Genomic DNA, 21,935 nt, shown 5'->3' on the forward strand with positions numbered 1-21,935 from the left:
GGTGAGGGCTTATTAATTGCAGTTGATATGAATGGAGGAGATAAGATATCTTTTATTAGTCACATGTACATCGAAACACACAGTAAAATGCATCTTTTGTGTGGCGTGTTCTGGGGGCAGCCCGTAAGTGTTGCTATGTTTCCAGCACCAACATAGCATGCCCACAACTTCCTAACCCATACGTCTTTGGAATGTGGGAGGAAACCGGAGCACCTGGATGAAACCCAAGCAGACATGGGGAGAACGTACAAACTCCTTACAGACAGTGGCCGGAATTGAACCCGGGTCACTGGCACTGTAATAGCGTTGCGCTAACCACTACACTACTGTGCCTGTAACTAAGAGGGAGCTGAATGAGACGGGAAAAAGTGCTGGAACTGTGAAGTACAAAACACTAGAGTCATAGAGTTATACACCACAGAAAACAGGCCCTTTGGCCCAAATCGTCCATGCCGATCAGGTTGCCTACCTGACCTAGTCCCATTTGCTTGTGCTTGGCCCATATCCCTGTAAACTTCTATTCATGTAACTATCCAGATGTCTTTTAGATGTTGTAATTGTACCTGCCTCTACTACTACTTCTGGCAGCTTGTTCCATATATGGACCACTGTCTGTGTAAATGGGAAATAAAAAAAGAGTGCTGGAAATACCCAGCAGGTCAGGCAACATCTGTGCAGAGAGGAAAAAAACTTAATGGGCTGATGAACTTTCATCGGAACTGGCCAGTTGTGACACAAACTGTAATGGCTGGATATTTGAAACTGTCGAATTCACTGTTTAGTCCTGAGGGCAGTAATATACCTAGTCACTAAATGAGATGCTTCTTTGTAATGTTATGTTGTGGTTGTTGGAACAAGATCATTAGATCTTATGCTGAGCTTCCTTGAAAACATGGACAAGCACTGCTTCTATCTGCAGAGATTAAAAATTCTTGAGATATAGTAACCTAACACCTACCTGTCATACTTGAAAATTGTTTCATGATTTTATTCATTTCATACAACCTAAGTCATCTGTTCAACATAAATTCTTCTGTACATAAGCAGATGAATTATTGTTAAGGTATCTGAAATACCAGTGACTGTTCAATACTGTACAGAAAGCCATGAAGAGCGATAATCAGGGAGAATTGACTCACTAGTCATTAGCTCTGTTCAGATGCATCAAGTTCAAATGAATTTGCAGTGGACATGTGCAATAAGATACACAAGAGAGGCGAGGTCAAAATACTGATCCCAACCCTTCCTGGACCATCAATGTATCCTGTCCAAAAGCTTTTTACACAATAGATTACCACTTACTTGCATGTGTCTGGGGAAATAGCAAACTATTTCTAACAGTGGACTCCTGATAGAGTTCAATTTTTGTGCGAACCTTGACACCTGTTCACATTTCATTTCAGTTTGCATTTTTATAGGCAGTAGCTTATGTCAGAAGTTGGAAAGTTACCTGTCTTAGCTTTTTCTGGATATTGTAAGAGATCCGTTGTGTTCCAGCCTGACAACCTAAAAACAAAAGGAACTCCTTTATCATTCCACTGCTTGTTCTGATTTGACTCCTGACTGAAAGTGTATGGAGAATCTCGCACCACTTTGCCATGGTAAACAATTCTGGTGTAATGCTGTCAGATTTTAAAAGTGCTGCTTGATCTTTTGAACAAATAATAATTTAGCTTTTAAGAACATATTGAGTGATAATAGTCCTGCACATACTCCCAGGTGGGTGAGAAACTTTTGGTATTTGTATAGACATGGCTGTGAAATTGTGGTTTGAGGAAAGAATGGGAGTTAACCAAAATCAGCTGAAACTTGGTTTAGTTACCAAAATTGACTGGTAGCACAGTATCATGGTTGTAATTCCTGCTCAGATTTTTGGATAAACTTTTCACAGCAGGATGCACTTGTTCAACTTTTAACTTTTCTTTCCTTGGAGAAATAACTGCCTATTAATTCATGCCATGATCCATAGTTTCAAACACTGCATCCACATGAGACATGTAGTTTATGTGTAGTGCCTTCAGCTTAATATGTTATTTTCTGTTTAAGGTCACATTTAATTAAAAGAATGATTTCATCCTTAATCTCACAGATGTCAAACTACAAACGTGCAACTTTAGAAGATGATGATGTCACAGATGCCACGACAGAAGGAAATGCCTCACCAGAAAGCATTGAGGTTTGTAGAATTGACTGGAATTAAAATGTTATTTCTATTCAACATTGTTTTTCAGGCCATTGTCCATTTCCTTTATTTGTATGTATGTTGAATGTTTAGGAAGTTGTTTTATGATAATGTAGTTCCAGTTTCTGCAATAACAATACACACAGAAAGTGCTGCTAGTGCTGTAGCATAATCATGAACACTCACATTGCCTTAGTTTGTTTTCTATTGAGCATAAACACAGTGATAAATAGTTTCTTCTTTGATGTGTAATGGAATTCTATTGAGTGCAATTGTATTTCAGTAAAGAAAACAGGAACATTTATCATTACCTTGACAAACCAATGCAGATACGACTTTTTCTGCTTCATGTGAGCAATTTTTGAACTGTTCTAAATTTGGACAAAGTACAAATTTATTCATAATGATATATTTGAGCTGAAATGTCTCAATTTCTTGTCAGGGACTATATGCAAGGTTTCCCTTCCCACTAATTTTAGAATTGGCTGATCTTAGTTTTAGACCATCAGCATGTCAGATCTTTTTTTTCTCATTTAACTTGATAAGATGATCTGTTATTCAACTACTTTGAAGTTCTACAGCTATATGATCTCATTGCTATAAAACGGAACTTGTCTGGATCAGCACAATCATTTGCAGGTCAGGGTCAGATTAACTATTTGCTTAAGCCTGACTTGTATGCCACAACTTCATAAAATCTGTAGAAGGACCAGTGTTTCTTACATTCCACATGCTAGCAATTCTTGGTTGAGCATGTCAAATTACTGCTGAATTGCAAATATTCTGATGTTAAGGTACACATCCTGTCATAATGTAACAAAACAACAATTCTGGCATGACTGGCAATGTGAGCAATGTTGCAATAATGTCTAAAGATATTGGTTTCAAAAAGGTGTTGATAAGCCATTTGCCTACAAGTTTGGATTCTATGATGATACTACAGCAGGTAATAACTTCTATTATTTGACAGTGAATTTAAACAAATCTAGTGGCTTTGTATCTGCCTGTGTGATTTGTTGACCTTCCTCAAATATGGGCACTGCATTAATCTAATCACTTCTCAACCTTAAATTCCAGGGAATACAACTGCACTTTGTGTAATCTCACATTTTAATTTAACCCTTGAAATCCTAAAAGCATTTGAAATCTATGCTGTACTCTCCAAGGCCAGTAACTCCCTCCGAAAGGTGTGGTCCCCAGAGCTGTACACCCTACTTGTGGACTAAACAGTTTTGTATAATTGAGATTCCATCCTTTTGTTTTGAATCTCTAGGTATAAAGGGCAGCATGTCATTAGCTTTACAACATTATTTTCTAAACCTATGCATTACTCCTTAATAATCATGCAGGTCTTTTTAGACTGTTACTGCTTTTAGCTTTTCATCATTTGGAACATAGAGCAGCACAGCACAGTACGGGCTCTTTGGCCCACGATGTTGTGTCGACCTATATAAACCTTATCCACATTCCATCTGTCCCGCTCTCTACTTCACCTCCTGTAACCCCCTTTCTTTCATCCATGTGCCTATCTAAGAGTCTCTTAAATGACCCTATCGTATCAACCCTTACCACCTCCCCTGGCAGTGCATTCCAGGCACCCACCACTCTCTGTAAAATAAAACGTACCTCTGACATGCCCCCGAACTTTCCTCCACGCACCTTAATTGGGTGACCTCTGCTATTGGCTATTACTGTCCTGGGGAAAAGATGCTGGCGGTCCACTTTATCTATGTCTCTCATAATCTTATATACCTCTGTCAAATCTCCTCTCATCCTCCATCATAATGTTTCCCTCATAAGAGATGTTCTCCAATCCAGGCAGCATTCTTGTAAATCTCCTCTGCACCCTCTCCAAAGTTTCCACATCCTTCCTATAGTATGGCCACCAGAACAGAACACAATATTCCAGATGTGATCTAGCCAGAATCTTATAGTGCTGCAACGTTACCTCTCTGCTCTTGAACTCGAGGCCAGCACACCATACACCTTTTTAACCACCCTATCAACTTGTGTGCCAATTTTGAGGGATATATGTACTAGAACCCCAAGTTCTCTCTGTTCCTCCACACTGCTAAGAATTCTGTCATTAACCATGTACTCTGCCTTCAAGTTAGATCTTCCAAAATGTATCACTTCACAATTGAACTCCATCTGCCACTTCTGCCCAGCTCTGCATCCTGTCAATATCCCGTTGCAACCTACGACAACCTTCTGCACTATCTACTACACCACCAACCCTCGTGTCATCTACAAACTTACCAACCCACCCTTCCACTTCTTCATCCGTCACTTATAAAAATCACAAAGAGCAAGGGTCCCAGAACAGATCCTTGCGGAACACCACTAGTCACTGACCTCTAGGTCAAATACTCCCCGTCAACAGCCACCCTCTGCCTTTTGTGAGCAAGCCAATTCCGAATCCACTCAGCCAATTTTCCATGGATCCCATACCTCATGACCTTCTGGATGAGCCTACCATGGAGAACCTTGTCAAATGCCTTGCAAAAATCCATATACACCACATCCACTGCTCTACCTTCATCAATCTGTCTTGTCACTTCCTCAAAACTCTCAGGCTCGTGAGGCATGACCTACTCTTCACAAAGGCATGTTGACTATCCCTTATAAGACTATGCGTCTCCAAATGCTCATAAATCTTGTCCCTAAGTATCCTCTCCAATAGCTTCCCAATTTTCGGAAAAATATTATCCCTTTGCATTTTCCTAGATTGACATCTATTGGCTGCTTTTGCACATTCACTCAATCTGTTTACTTCTAAAGCATGGAAGGAAACTATTTGTACCAGTTCAATGTGAGAACATTCTGATGTTAAAGCCTTATCCTGTCATAAACAGAATGTAACAAAACAACAATTCTGGCAAGGTGAGCAGTGTTGCGATAATATCTAATGATATTGGTTTCAAAAAGGTGTTGATAAACCATTTTCTTAAAAGTTTGTATTCAATGATGATGATACTACAGCATGTAATGAGTAGAGTTGAAAGTAGGCCATTCATCCCTTTATGCCTGCTCCGCATTCAATAATATCATGGATAATCTTTTAATTTCAGTGCAATATCTTTTAAGTTCAGTGCCTTATTCCTTGATTCTCTCAGAATCCCAAAACCTCTTGATTTTTGTTCTCAAATATATAGAGCAGCTCAGCCTCCACAATCCTCTTGGGTTGAGAATTCCAAACACTTAGTGCTCTTTGGTGAGTAAAAGAGTATTAAATCTTTGGAATTCTCTCTAAATGGTCTACCTGTTACTTTGAACTTGTGATCCCTGGTTCAAGACACAGGAAACATTATATCTGCAAAGGGATATGGCCCAAACACAGGCAAGTGGGCCTAACTCAGTCAGGTGACTGTTGACATGGATGAATTTAGCTGAAGGGCTTGTTTCCATACTGTATAGCTCTATGACTCTATTTACCCTGTACGGCTCCACAGCAATTTTGTATATTTCAATAAAATCATCTCTCATTCTTCTCAACTCGAGTACAAGTCTAGTTTGCTTCATTTCTCCTCTGATGACAAACTTGCCATCCAAGGAGTCAGTCTGGTGAACTTGCACTGCCCTTCTGCAGCCACAAATATATCCTTCCTTGAGTATGGAGATCAGATCTGTATACAATATTCCAGGTACAATCTCACTAGTGAAAGAAATCTGGAAGGTAACACAGAATTTATATCTATTTTAGGGGTCATATATCTTGGGCAACTTGGATGAAATGATATTCCCTCCTTCATATTGGAGATCATGGTGCTGTCAAAATAATTTTGGGATATACTACAGTTCAATTCTTTCAATGAAATACTGGGGAAAAATTGTGTTACTGATGGAGGGAGTGGGTAATGAGCCCAGGAATGGGAATGTTGATCAAGTGGACTACTGTGTCCTGGATGGTGTTGAGCATTTTGAATTGTTACATATGCCTTATATGGGCAAGGGTGAGTACTGCACCACACTATTGACATGAAACTTGTAGATGGTAAGGAAGTTTTAAGATCAGCAACTGAAATATTTGGTGTGGCCTCTTCTAATTGTGAACAGGAGTAGGCTCTTCATCCTTGATTTGTATGTGTATGTCAACCTATTTTTTAATTGGCACTGTTTTTAATTGACATAGTCTTGTAGTCTCTCCAACACAGGAGAGATTTCTAGATTTTCACTAGCCTTCATGAGTAGCTGCTTCATGATTTCACTGTTAAACAGCCTAGCTCTAATTTTAATGATTCTATGTTATTTTGCTCCTCAAATCCACTATGACTTCAGATACTTAATCAGATCTCCCTTCAATTCTCTTGAGAGTACAAGCTAGGTGATACAACCAATCCTAGCAAATTATTCCAATAATCTATTCCTTTAAGCCTTGGTATCTTTCTATGAGTCCATGCTGTATACTTTCCAGGTTAATATATCCTTTTTTGTGGTTTGGTGCTGAAAAATAAATACATTACTTCAGCTAGAGTCTTCCAAAGCTCACATTTAATTGATTCCCAAAAGGCATTTTACTCTCTAATCAGCATTCATTTCTGAGTACTGGTGGGGGTGAGAGATTTCCACTGGAGATTGTAGCCAAAATCCAAGTCTGCACCACCATGGGTGGCTCAATTGTACAGGAAGGGAGGAGAAAGGGCAAAGGAGCAATAGTTACAGGAGCAGATAGGCATTTCTGTGGTTGCAAAGATGATTTCAGGATGGTACATTCCATTCCTCGTTTCAGGGTTAAGAATATCATTGAGTGACTGCAGAAAATTTTGGGTGGGGAATGTGAACAGCCAGTGATCATTATCCATTTTGATACCAGTGACTTCAGTTTTAAAAAAAAGGAATTAAGTTCTGTAGGCAGATTTTAAGGATTTCAGAAACTTTAAGAAGCAGGACCTGAAAGGTAATTTCCAGATTATTCCCTGTGTCACACACTGCTAAGTGTAGCCACCCTGGCCTTTCTCTTTTCTCTCTTCCACCTTGTGGGAGAAAATACGGAGCTTGTATTTATTGTTGTATTTATTATTGCCATGTATACTGTTTATTCTGTGAGCTTCATGCAAGCAAGGAATTTCATTGCACCCTGGTGTATATGACAATAAACTAATCTGTATCTGTAAATAGGAGTATAGCACAGATTTTAAAAAGTGGCTGGAGGGATGGTGCAAGAAGGATGGGCTTAAAATTGCAAGTACATTGGGACTAATTTTGGGGGAGGTGGGACCTATAAAGGCCTAATCGATTGAAACCTGGTGCCAGGACCAATGTGTGCAGTGGAAGATTCAAAATTGCTTTCGGGAGATGGCTACAGGAAGGTAGATTTGAAAAGAAGAAGCAATAAAGAATTGGGAGATATAAGTAACACCAGAACAAGAAAGTATAAAGTTTTAGCAAAGACCTGACTTATAGTGAGTAAAAAGTAAAAGTCTAAGAAATGTTCACAGTACATGCATGTAAATGCAAGAAGCTTCTTCAACAAAACTGGTGAGCTGCAGGTCCAATTAACTACATGGAATTACTATACTGTGGCAGTAACACAGCAAGCTTTAAAAGAAAAGGGTGGGAGTGAGTTATAAATATCCCTGAGCACAATAATGTGTACAGGAGAGACGTAGAAGGGAATAAAGGTAGGGGAGGGATGGTAGTCATTAAAGAGAATATTGCAGTGTTGGAGAGAGAGGATGTCCTGCAATGATTAATGACAAAAGTTATCTGTTCAGAATTATGAAAAACTACAGAGATGCAATTACACTACAAGGATTATTCTATCAGCTGCCAAATGGTGGGGACAATATTGAGGAGCAAATTTGCATGGAAATTACAGAAATAGTGATAGTGTTATATCAAAGAAAAAGGCTTATAATTTGCCAAAAAAGACCCTTCAGATTTCAGTAAAAGAGAAATGCACAAAACTCATCAAATATTGGTAAGGAAAAGGAAAGAAGAATTTGACAATTTAGCAAAAAATATAAAACTGAACTGTAAAGTCTTCTATAGATATACAAAGGAAACAATGCAAAAGTTAATATGGGTCCTTCAAAGACTGAGATGTGAGAAATTATTGGGCAAAAAGGAGATGATTGAGAAATTATTCAGAAACTTTGAGTGCATTCACAGAAAGAGAAAGCCTTCTGGAAGTATTGGGTAACAACGAGTCTAGAGTACATCAGGAGCTGAAAGAAATTAGCATGAATAAAAAGTAGTATTGGGTAAATTAATGCAACTCAAAGCCAATAATTTCCTAGATCTGACCTGTATTCCAAGATTTTGAAAGAGGTGGCTATGGAGATAATGGATGCACCGGTTTTCATCTTTCAAAATTCCTTCGACTCTAGGACGGTTCCCACAGATTGGATGGTTGCGGATGTAACTCCCACTATTTAAGAAAGGGTGAGAGAAAATAGGGATCAGGTAGTAGGAAATATGCTACACTATAATATTATACAGCTGGTAACAAGGTCTCATATTATAATTCAGCATAGTCAACACATTTATTAAAGAAGTCGTGCTTTACAAATATGTTAGATATTTTTACAGTTGTAACCAGTAGAACGTATAGGATAAAACATTTGCTCCAGATGGGATACATTCTATGCTTCTAAGGGAGGAAATTTTTGCAGGACCCTGACCATAATCTTCCAAACATTTATAGATTCGCAGATGGTGCATGAGGGCAGTAAACTACAAACATTACACTTTTGTTCAGAAAAGGGTGTATAGATAAACTTATTAATTACAGCACAGTCAGTTTATCCTTAGTGTTAGGGAAACAATAATCAAGGATCAAATTAACAGCCAGTTGGAAATATGTCAATTGTCTAGAGAAAGGTAGGATGGATTTGTTAAAGGCAGATAATAATGACAAAATACAAAAGCATGAAGAAGCTTTTCTTTTTTCAAAAAACCTGATTTGACCACAACAGGAGAATTATGTCCTGTTCTTTGTGTCATACCTTGGTAGCGATATAGTTATTGGCTTATACAACTGCCTCCCTTAATCCAAATCATTTGTATGGTGAAAAGGTAAGGCTCTAATTTGGATACTTGGGAAACATTTTGCCACATCCTACCATTTGGCTACCTTTCTTTTATCATTGCTTTCTGTATCCTATCTCCCAAGCAATCCAACTTGCCTGTGTTGACCAAGGTGCCTTTCTGAGCTAGTTCAATTTGCCTGCATTTGGCCCATCTCCCTCTAAACATTTCCTATCCATGAACCCATCCAAATGTCTTCTAAGTATTGTAATTGTACCTGTCCATACCACTTCCTCTGGCAGCTCGATTCCTATACCCACCACCCCCTGTGTGGAAAAATTTGCCCCTTATGTCCCTTTAAATCTTTCCCTTCTCCCCTTAAACCTACCTCATGATCTTATGAACCTCTGTGAGGTCACCCTTCGGCCTCCTTCACTTCAGGGAAAACAGTCCCAACCTATCTGGTCTCTCCTTATAACTTAAGCCCTGTAGTCTTGGCAATGTCCTTGTGAATCACAACTTTCCTATACTGTGGCAACCAGAACTACATACCATATTCCAGGTGCAGTCTCACCAATGTCTTGTAAGTCACTAAGGTGACATCCCAACACTTGTACTGATTGCCCCGTCAGATGAAGGCAAATGTGCCTTTTTCACGACCTTGTCTACCTGCATCGCCATTTTCAGTGAACTATGTACTTGTAACCCTAGTCTCTGTGTATGTTCTGCCCTTTGCGCTTTGTTATATTCCATCTACCATTCCTTTGCCCACTTTCACAGTTGATCAAGATCCTGTTGTAACCTTAGACAACCTTCTTCACTGTTCACCACACAACTAATTTTGGTGTCATCGGTAAACATAGTAGCAATGAATCTTTTGAACTCTCTGCCCAAGAAGATTAGTCACTATAATTCAAGAAAGATTAATAAATAGTTGGATATTAAGGGAATCCAGAAGTATTTGCTCAGCACAGGAAAGTGGTGTTGAGCTAGAAGAAACAGGCATGAGGATCTGAATAGTAGGTAATCCAAGCCAGGGACCCAGCAATTTCTTCCCTTGCTTCCCACAATGTCCTAGGATACACTTGGTCAGGCCTCAGGAATTTATCTCCCTTTATGCAACTCAAGACTGCCAACACCATGTCTTTCCATGAGCGGAGAAGGCTTGAAGGGCTGATTAGCATACTTCTGCTCAAGACTGTTCTTGCCTACCATTGTGTCACAAGAGGAAGAACGTGGACAGTATCCATCAATCCCTAGTCCAAATGCCAGTAGCCTTCATAAAGTTCAATTGGATCAGTTGCGCATTAGTTACCTTTCATAAATCCACACAAGCTCTCTTTGATCACTTCATCCTTAAGGTGCTCAGTCATGCTGTCCCTGAGAGATGCATTTAATAAACTGGCCTTTCTAGGAATAAATCTTAGATGTCTTTTTCAGGTTCAGATACTTCAGACTTCTCTCACAGCTCCAGTTAGCCTTAATGTTTTTCTCTATGCTTCAGTGCCACCTTTTTTTTATTGGCAACTAAAATTAGTCTGGGTACTAAGGATATTATAAGAATTGAGTGATTTGTAGTTGAAGACTTTGTCCAATTGCATTCATTTTTTATTTATTTGTGTGGTTCAACATTATATTGGTTTTGCTAATGAGTTTGTGCAGTGCTGAGCTTGTTCACCATCAGGTCTGCTGAAATTGTATCATTTTGTACTTCATAGCTATTTCAATATGGGCTAGAAACAGAACTTTGCCAATTAGCACTGCTTCTTGATGTACTTTCTTTTTGTGTTACATGTTTAAACATCTTAAAGTTATTTTGCTCATTTATATAGTCTGTTTAACATTCCTATAATTACACTAAGTAGACATTTTAAAATTTGCTGCCTCTTCTAATTTAGAATCTTTGCAAGTTTAATGAATTTGCATTTAATGTTTGGATCCAAATGATTGATTTAAATTAGAAGCAGGTGTGATTCTAATTCAGAGCCCTGGAGTGGCTATTTATTCTTCTTCACTCCTCCATTTCAACATGTATTCAGTAAACATGAACTCATTATCTCCTGACCTTTAGGCAATTTCTTCTCCATCCCAAGATTGAACTTAATTTAGTAGATTTTCAATTGAAGCTTCAGCAGATGCCTTATGGAAGGCTAAGAATACAACCTAATCATTTTTACTGCAGTTCACTTGAGTTTTCACATTCTCAAATCAATCAAGAAGATTGGTCATGCAGGATTTATTGTTTCTAAAGCTATCTTGCCTTCAGATAATAGTTGTTATGCATATGCTCTTAATTTTACTTTTGATAATCAACTGTTATTTGACGCTGAATTTAAACAATTCTATTAGCTCTGTATCTGCCTGTGTGATTTGTTGACCTTCCTCTGGTATGGGCACTGCATTTATCTAATCACTTCTTCTCAACCTTCAAAGTTCCATGGAATACAACTGTACTTTGTGTAATCTCACATTTTAGTTTAATCTTTGAAATCCTAGTATCATTTGAATAAATCTGTGCTGCACTGTCCAAGGCCAGTAAATCCCTCCAAAAGGTGTGATTCCCCAGAATTGTATACCCTACTTGTGGACTAAACAGGGCTTTGTATAATTGAGATGCTATCTTGTGTTCTGATTCTCTAGGTATAAAGGGCAGCATGTTATTAGCTTTATAAAATTATTTCGTGAACCTATGCATTACTGTCTAATGATCACGCAGGTCTCTTTAGACTGTTACTGCTTTTAGCTTTTCATCATTTAGAATAATACTATACCTTGCATTTTTCCTAGATTGAAACCTGTTGGCTCATTTTGCACAATCACTCACTCTGTTTACTTCTAAAGCATGGAAGTAATTTGTACCAGTTCAATGCAAGAACGTTCTGATGTGAAGGCCTTATCCTGTCATAAACAGAATGTAACAAAACAACAAATTCTGGCATGACTGGTGATGTGAGCAGTGTTCAGAATCAAACCTGATTCTGATTTTCACTGACATACTGTATGTTGTGAAATTTGTTGTTTTGTGGCAGCAGTACGGTGCAGGACATAAAAATGACTATAGGTTACAAAAATAAATAAATTGTGCAAAAGTGTTGCAATAATGTCTTAAAAAATATTGGTTTCAAAAAGATGTTGATAAACCATTTTCTTAGAAGTTTGCATCGATGATTATACTACGGCATGTAATGAGTAGAACTGAAAGTAGGCCATTCATCCCTTTATGCCTGTTCCACTATTCAATAATATCATGGATAATCTTTTAATTTCAGTGCAATATTCTTGCACTGACCCCATATTCCTTGATTCTCTCAGAATCCCAAAATCTCTTGATTTTTGTTCTTGAATATTTAGAGCAGCTCAGCCTCCACAATCCTCTTGGGTTGAGAATTCCAAACATTTAGTGCTCTTTTGGTGAGTAAAAGAGTATTAAATCTTTGGAATTCTCTCTAAATGGCCTACCCATTATTTTGAACCTGTAACCCGTGGTTCAAGACACAGGAAATATTATATCTGCAGAGAGAGATGGTCCAAACACAGGTAAATGGGTCTAGCTTAGTTCGGCACCTTGGTTGGCATGGACAAGTTGGGCTGAAGGGCCTGTTTTAACAATCTAGTTAATCCCAATCCCTGCCTTTTCCCCATGGTCTTTATGGGTACTTGCCCAGCTCCCAAATGAATACCACAATTGAATACATCTCCACTATTACCTCGCTAATTTCTTGTGTTACTTTAGGTTCTTTCACCAATTATCTTCATACTATACCTGCTAGTTCTTGACCCTTTTGTCAACTGAGAGAATTTTTCTCTACCTACTCTGTCTATACACTACATGGTTTCAAATATATTATCAGAGCTTCTCACAAACTCCCTTGTTCCAAGGAGAACAACCCCAGCTTCTCCCGTTTAATAGATCTATTCTCCACTCTATCTAAAGCCTTTACATCATTCCTAAAGCCTGGTACTCAGAACTGTTTGCAATACTCCAATTTAGCTGAACTAGTGTTTCATAAAGGTTCATCATGATTTCCATGTTTTTACATTCTATGGCTCTGTTTATAAAACCCCCCAATCTAAATGGCTTTTATAAATCACCTTCTCAACCTGCTGTGCCACTTCAAATGAATTTTAATCATATACTTCCTCTGTCTTGTATCCTTTTTAGAATTTTGCCACCCAGGTTATATTGCCCCTTCTTCTTGCTCTTCCTACCAAATTGCTCAGCATTTCATCTGCCTTCTCTCTGCTCATTCTGCAGCCTTGCTCTATCCCCATTGAAGTCCATTACTGCTCTCTTCATGGTTCAGCATACCTCCAAGATTTGTGCCATCTCCAGTTTTAGAAATTATACCTTGTTATATATTGTTGATTTGGAATTAGGTTTACAAGAGAAAACAGTAGTCCTGGTACTGACCTTTGAGGAACTCCACTGTATACCACACTTCTAGTGGGGGGGGAAAAAAAATCTTTCACTGCAATATTGTTTCCTGTTACTTAGCCAATTTTCCAATCAATCCACACTTCCACATGACTGCCAATTCTGTCCCTGATAATTGTATACAGAGGTTTCCCCAACAATGAGGTTATTTTGATTGGTCTGTAGTTACAGGGTTTATCTCTACACCCTTTTTCTGAGATTTAGAAATTCACCTGGATTTTTTTTTAAAAATGAGTTTATACTGTATAGAGTTGAGATCAACTTTGTGATAGAAATGTTTATAGTCAATGAAAGATTTTTCATATTGTAGTTTTTTAAAAAAAATTCTCTATCCTTCCATTATTTTTAGCAGCTTCCCTGTTAGACAGGTTCAGTTTAAGACATCTTAGTACTGTGGTTTTTTAAAATTATTCTCTTTCTCTGTTGTGGGTTTCATTGATATTGCAAAATGGTATACATATTGGTTTTCTTTTCACAAATGTAACCTTTGGTTAAATTATTAGCTTTTAGTTTTGGTATGGGCGATATTAGATGATGTGATAGTATTTCTGTTTGTGCTGAAAGGAAAATTACTACTTGTCTGTAATTTTTCTTTTAAATAGGTTGGGTTTAGAAAAGGTAAATCGCTTTCTCTGGGGCCATTTGGAAGAAGAACACAGCTGGAACTGACCTTGTTAGTTGTCTTGTTGGTTGTGGTCATGGCCCTGCTTGGTTGTATAATTACTCTAGTAATAAAGAATACCCAAGGTAAGGTGTGATTGAATAACCTTAATATATGTTAACCTTTATTTAATTACTGTTTTGATTGACACATCTCCAATATGTAGTAACAATAGAAGTTTTTCACCTTCATTTCTTACACATTTTAAGGATTTTGTGATTTTTAAAATAAATCCATAACATTTACTTAAAATCTAAACTTTTGGGACATCCTATGATGTAGTTTTAAAATCAAATTGTTGTAATGTAGAAAACGTAATCAATTTGCACACTATACTGTTTTAAAGCTGCTATGAGATCAGCTTTAACAATTTTTCTTGAGAGATAAATATTGTACATGTGAATGCAGTGGGCCCATTTTTCACAGAGATTGATTTCACCCACTTGAAACAGTTGGGGAGTGAATTACTGATTGAACACTACTATTGACTGGCTCTTGCTTCTTGCGCTTCATTATTATTCCAAGAGTGAATGACTACTGTGGAAAATCCAAGACAGAACCAATGAAGTGTTTTCTGCACTACACTAAGTAACAAAAAAAATGATTGCCGAATCTAATCAGCTACTTTCTCAGTTGGTATTGCACTTCCAAACTTTTGATCTGGGTCCTCCAGGCACATACACCTGGAGATCAAACAATGTGCAGCATTTGTTTTGTTGTCACATGTGTAAAACTGTATTGTGATTTAGAAAAGGACAGCAAACTCCTGTGTGATGAGGATTGAGATCTGCTTCATTGTTACACAGAGTTTGACCCTGTGGGGCTGCTGCTGAGAGCAAAGTTAGGTACTTGCTTTAAATTTTCGTATTTAGTGTTCAATACTCCTCGCTGTCCCTGCTACATCCTTGGGCTTACCAATCGTTTTCCTATCTAGTGATTTCCTCACTTCAGATCCTCTTTCCCTCTCCCCAACATCCCACATCCCCATTGATCTTTCCCTCAACACTGTTGTGATCCTGTGTAGCATTCCCACCTCAAGGTCGCTCTCCTACAGTCTTATGTGATTTTTTTTCCAATATACGAAGGCAGGAGTTTGAAGAGGAAAAGCCTTTTTGTGTGTGAGACTATTCTGTTGCTCTTGATGCCTTAAGCTTTTTCTGTTGTAGGTACATATAAAACTGGATTTGGGCCCCATGCAGTTTCACTTCAATGCACATTAAAACTTCCAGTCTATAGACTTGAATTTAATGTGAAATATTTATTTATGAGTAGAATTATTTCTCCAGAAGACAACTTCACATTTTTGCACTTGTAGCAGTGTTTCCGAGGGGAGGTTTATTAACATACTATGTATGATGAAAGTCATTATGATGCTGGAGGAACTCAACAGGCCAGGCAGCATCAGTGGAGAAAAGCAGGTAGTCAACATTTTGGGTCAGGACCCTTTTTCAGGACTGAAGATGGGAAAAGGGGAAGCCCAAAATTATAGGAGGGAAAAGCAGAGCAGTGATAGGTGGACAAAAGAGGGGAGGCGGGTTGGGCACAAGGTGGTGATAGGTAGATGCAGGTAAGATATAGTGATAGGCAGGTGCAGGGGAGGTGGGGAAAGCAGATCCACCGGGGGATGGGTCAAAGGTAAGGAGAGAAGGGGGGGGTAGAAAAAAAAGCTAGGAAAAGGAAGAAAAGAAGCAGCATGGTTGGGAGGGTGTGTGTGGAGAAGGGGTATGGGGATTACTTAAAGTGGGAGAATTCAATGTTCGTGCTGTTAGGCTGCAAGGTTCCAAGAAGGAAAATGAGGTGCTTTTCCTCCAGTTTGTGCTTGGAATTCTCCTGGCAGTGGAGGAGGCCGAAGACTGACATATCTGTGATAGTGTGGGAGGGGGAGTTGAAGTGACTGGCAACAGGGAGATGTGATTACGGACAGAGTGCAGGTTTTCTGCAAAATGGTCACCTAGTCTGTTTGGTCTCGCCAATGCAGAGGATGCCACACTTGGAGCACTGAAAGCAATAGATGATATTAAGGGAGGTGCAGGTGAACCTCTGTCTCACCTGAAAGGACTCTTTGGTTCCCTTGATGGAGGTGGTGTAGGGGCAGGTGTTGCACCTATGGCAGGGCAGTGGAATGTTCCTGGGGTGGGAGCAGGGTGGGGGGGGGGGGAGCAGGGGGAGTGAACTAGAGAGTTGCAGAGAGAGCGGTACCTGCAAAAGGCAGAAAGGTTTGGGGAGGGGAAGATATGGTTGGTAGTGGGGACCTGTTTGAGATGGAGGAAGTGGTGGAGAATGATGTGTTGAATATGTAGGCTGGTGGGATAAAATGTGAGGATAAGGGGGACCCTATCCCTGTTGGATCAGGGAGGGGTTGGGGTGAGAGCAGAGGTGTGGGAAATGGCAGAGATATAGGTGCGAGCTCTCTTGACCACAGTTGAGGGGGAAAGCCTCCATTAGAAAAGAAGTTGGACATCTCAGATGTCCTGGAGTGGAAAGCCTCATAGTGGGAGCAGATGCGGCGCAGACAGAGAAATTGAGAAAAAGGGATCGCATCCTTGCAAGAGACAGGGTGGGAGGAGCTGTAATTGAGGTAGCTGTGGGTGTCAGTGGGTTTGTAGAGTCATAGTATATATGACTATTTATATTTTTAAATTGTTCCTTGTTTATGTGGAGGAGCTCCATATAGAACTAGTAATATAACAAGGGAAGGTCATTATAGTGGTTAACTCTCCCATTTCTTATGTGAACTAGCACTATTATTTATGGTGCAAGCGTATGAATAGTAGTTGAAATCTATGTTATGTGCATTGTCCTTTATTATGGGATAGAATACTAGACTATTAATGGTCTGTCCATCATCCATCAAACAGACAAAAGGCATTTCTACCATTTTGTCATTCTCCAGTGCAAGGAAAAAAAGATACATTAATGATCTCCACCTCTTTCTCATGCAGTGCTTACTCTCAACCAAAAAAAGTAAAAGGTTAGAGCAGAAAGTGTGTGGACCCAAATTCACAAATGTAATCTGTTGAAGGAGGTTAATTGTGTCCAGTAAGGCTAGGAGCACCCAAATTTTCTTCCCTGAATTTCTAAAGTAATCTAATCAATATTCAGTTCAGCTGTTTCTCAGTCTGCACCAATCAAAGTGTAATTTTTTTTGATTGAGACCCAAGGCATCATGCATGGTAGAATAAGGCTGTGGCCCATTCATAATTATTCATAAATCCACTAATCAAAGCAGGGTAGGAGAGCTCTCTCCTATTCTTTAATCCCATAATCAATACCATGAAAAATGAATTATTTGGTTCCTTGTGCAACCTTGTGAAAATTACTCATCAATTTCTCCCATATTACAGCAGTGACTTTAGCTCTAAATCTATTTCATTGACTGTGAACCACTTTGATTCATAGTTAATTTCTGTCTTGCATTTAATCTTCAGGGGTTCAGGCTTATCGAGAAATTTAAGTCTTTGTTGACTTTGCCACTTAGAGATGATGGGGGACCAAAAATTAACAGTTCAAGTACTTGACATTTATTGCAATGTGAACATTATAAATTGATGTTAAAATATGTTTTTAATACAAATTTCACTTCAACTTTCAAATCTCATTTTCTCATCTTTGCTCTCTTGCTGTTGAACATCAGTCATGGCTTAATAGATACTTGCCAATGTTTCAGGAGGGTGTATGTTCAAGTTCTTTTCCAAAGACTTGAGCACAGAATTCAGGCTGATGCTCCATCTGGTACTGAGAGAATCCTCTAAATGAGATAATTAATCTAATCTGTGTTTAAAGATGGATGTAAATGATCCCACTGAACTATTTTGAGAACTAGCAGGGGAGCTATTCTGATGTCCTGGCCAATATTTATCTTTTGATCAACATCACCAAAAAAAGTAACTGGATTATCTGTTAATTATCACGTTGTCCTTTGTGGGAGTTAGTTATACACATTGGCTGCTGTATTTCCTGTTTCACCATAGCAACTACTCTTCAAAACTACTTTTCGATGCTTTGGAGCATCCCAAGGTTATGAAAAGTACAATTGAAGTGCAAGTCATTATTTTACTTTTATTACATTATGATTGAACCTTTTCCATCTTGCTACATCCTTCTCTCTCTCTCTCAACTAATTGATTTAGTTGAATGATGCAATGCATGAGGATCATGTTGATATTTTTCAGTTCTGTTTAACAACATCTCAGGAAAAGGGCAAAATCCCCAAAAATTAGGATTAATTTATAATTTTGCATTTATGAACTTGTATGATGAAAATGGCATGCTTTTATTTGCAGATCCTTCAAATATATATTGTCTGACTGAAACGTGCATTACTGTGGCTGCTAAAATAACAGAATCCCTGGACCGTACAGTGGACCCTTGTCATGACTTTTATCAATATGCGTGTGGTGGATGGATAAAGAAAAACCCACTGCCAGATGGAAGGTCACGTTGGAATACTTTCAATAGCCTGTGGGACCAGAACCAGGCGGTCATGAAGCACTTATTAGGTAAATACTTTTTTTAAAAAAAAAGAACTGCTGATCTTATTTCAACATCATTCAGATCTGAACAACTAGTTGGGCTGTATATTTATTACACACTAATACGTTAGCATATGATTTGTCATCCTTTTCTTGCACTCACCTCTATGGTGTCTTTTATCATTTAAAGCGTCAGTGTTTATTTTTCTTTATGATTAAAAACAGAAGCTACTTTTAGGTATCATTATTTTCTGCAGTACTAAATACAAAGCATGTATTTTTATAAATCATTGTGACAGTGTTCACCAGCTTCCTTAGTCATTTTCAGTGCACCTTTTATTAATAAATGATCGAACTGAACTGATTGTAATATTACAGTACTGGAAGCACTGATTTTTATGCAAAAGTGTTTTTAAAAAAAACTACACATAAATAACACTCCCTTTGTTTAGCTCTCCCGTGTGTGAAGCAGAACTTCTAAGGTATAGTTACATTCAATATAGATTTGATTCTAAAATTGTGAATTTTGGCATTTTAAGTTTTCTGTAACTGATTTTAATTAAAAAGTGCATTATGAAGAGGAAGGGATAACAGGGTTATAAATACATGGTAAAATATTGCGCGTGCAAACAAAGTCTTGACACAAGCTACATTCTGGCAACAGTGTTTATATATTCAAAAGGTCATTCTTAAGTCTTAACAATATGGACATTATTGATTTGTTTCACTTAGTGTTATCCAAACGAGCAATAACTAACTCTTCAACATTGTGTGGTTACAGTAGAATTACTGTATTGCAAAAGATGCTGGCCTTGAGACAAGCAATCCCTGCCAAGTTGGAGTGGCTGATAGTCTTTGTGCTAAGAGAGATCATCCCAAGGCTCTTGGGCATAAGTAAAATATTTTCAACACAAAAGCTTCATCTGTCTAGCTGATAATAGGGCAGATTCAGTGGCAATACATGTGTCAATGATTTTCATGCTTTTGCTTCTGCAGTTGTAAACAAGCTGAGGCTAAGACTTGTCTGCTATTCATCCACTGAAGGGGAGGAGAACTCCTGAAGTGAGTTGATGTGGTGGTTGAGAAGGTTTAGATAAAAATGGGAAGTAATGTTAAGATTCAAATCTCTCTTGAAGTCACTTTGGAATAATTAAAGAATATTTCAAAGATAAATAAAGTATGTCTAGAAGCCAATTGAGCCATTAGGGGATAAAATGTGATCAGTGGTTGTGTTCATCTGCAAGATCATGTCATTTTACAAGAATTAGCCTCAATCATTCTTCCATTGTCAGAAGTCTCTACTGACCTTTGCTGGGAAGGTTCCTCTGTCTCGTGTGAATGAGTGACTAGTTTATATCCCTTCAAGCTCATGATAAAATTTTCTGGATTTGGAGACTGCATTAATACTAACTTGGTCTTTGTTCCAATATTCTTTGAATTTGGAAGATTGTAGGCAGCACTGCAAACAGAAAGCATTATTGAGTCAGCTTACTGGGAGGTAAGGAACAAATTGCTGCATCAACTATCTTCTTTGAGAGCACCTCCCAACTCTTCAACCTCTGTTACCTTGAAAGACTGGTTAGAGGATGTATGGAAAAGCTACCACCTTTTAGGTTGTTCTCACAGTCACACACAACCTGACTTGGAAATGTTGCTGTTCCTTCATTACTTCAAGGTTTAAATCCTGAAACTCCCTGCCTAACATGTCTGTGGGAGCGCTTACCAGATTGATTGAAACAATTCAAGAAGGTGGCACACCACCACCTTCTCAAGGGCAGTTAGAGATGGACAACAGATGCTAGCTGTCTATAAAGCTGCTATTTCAGATTTGCTCCTAATTCTTTATAATTACTTGTTACCAATCTTAAACTATCTTTGCTGCTTAAAATTGAATATTAATCAATTTATGGTATGCGAGTTGCTCTTCAAGATTTAATAGTACTTATGTACCTGGAACTTAAAGTATTTGATCCATAGTCTCCAGTTATTTATATTAAAAACTGTATGCTCATGGATTCTGGGTCACAGCGGGAGGAATGGCTTTGTGATTTATCTTAAACATTTTGTGCTTTTGATTAAACTCACTAGAAGCCATGTTGACACTACCCAGGAATGGAACAAGAGGAAGAAGTAACTGGGTAAAAAAAAACTTGTGCCCGAGAGGAAGTAGAATTATTGCTGGAGATAGTAGTAACATTAGTGAAAACTGTTAGAAAGCTGCCTAATAATAGAATGTAACACAATTTAATCATTTGTTTTTACAATAAAGTTATAAAACATATCAATACTGAGGAATTTACCACAGTGTCAAATTATGTATTTGTCATTTGATCTGGAAGATTAATAAAATAAACAAATTTCATTTGACAGTAAATCTTTGAAAGAAGCGTTTTCATGAAGTTAAAACAAAACCAAGAAAAAATCATTTGATGCCTACACCAGTAGATAAGACATTTATTTTAATTTAAAGAAATAAGACTTGATAAATTCCATTCCAGGGAAGGCAAACGATTAATTTTTAGTCATGCAGTTTATTATCTTATTTTTGATACTACTTCAAGATCTGTTAAGTCTTTATTTCCTCCTGCTGCACTTTTTCCTTGTCTGTTTCCATCTATCACCTTTCAGTTTCTGTCTCGCCCCTCACACTCATTTCCATATGCTTGTTATCTTCCCTCTATACCCTCCGTCCTGGTGCAGGGTATCGAGCCAAAAATGTTAACCATCCTCTTCCCTCCACAGATTCTGCTTGACCTGATGAGTTTTTCCCCGCAGTTTGTGTTTTGCTCCAACTCCTCCAGTGCTGTTTTTTTTTACTGTACTAATTTCCTCTGTTTCTCATTCTTGCTCAACCCTTTATCCCCTAGTATTTCTGGCAGGTATTTTCTCTCTTCTATGAAGTTGATGAATGATAGTGCTGTAATTCCAAATGAAGATGGTGTATGATTTGGAGTGAAATTTGAAGGTGATGGTTTTCCCCTGCTGCCCTTGTCCTTCTTGCTGTTTATATTTCAGGGGTTGGGGAGATGCTGCTGGAGGAATGTAGGTGAGTAATTGCATATTACTTTAGACAATGCACGTCTCAGCCACTGTGTGCCAACGGTGAAGGGAATGAATGCATTAGGGTGGTTAAAGGAGTCCCAACCAAATAGGCAGCTTTCCCTGGATGGGATTGAGCTGCTTAGGTTGTTGGCATTGCACTCAATTAGGCAAGTG

General features: G+C 38.3%; 1 protein-coding gene across 5 annotated transcripts in view; it reads left to right on the plus strand.

Moving 5' to 3' along the window:
• Positions 1 to 21,935, plus strand: part of LOC127571963 (endothelin-converting enzyme 2-like) — a 124,959-nt gene that overhangs the window by 21,831 nt on the left and 81,193 nt on the right. For all 5 annotated transcript variants that reach the window (XM_052018742.1, XM_052018739.1, XM_052018744.1 and 2 more), the window contains 3 exons: positions 2,090 to 2,176; positions 14,189 to 14,333; positions 18,531 to 18,746. In XM_052018742.1, coding sequence (XP_051874702.1) covers positions 2,090 to 2,176; positions 14,189 to 14,333; positions 18,531 to 18,746 — 448 coding nt within the window. The remainder of the gene's footprint in view (positions 1 to 2,089; positions 2,177 to 14,188; positions 14,334 to 18,530; positions 18,747 to 21,935) is intronic.

Source organism: Pristis pectinata, chromosome 6, assembly GCF_009764475.1.
Source record: "Pristis pectinata isolate sPriPec2 chromosome 6, sPriPec2.1.pri, whole genome shotgun sequence".
NCBI lineage: Eukaryota > Metazoa > Chordata > Chondrichthyes > Rhinopristiformes > Pristidae > Pristis > Pristis pectinata.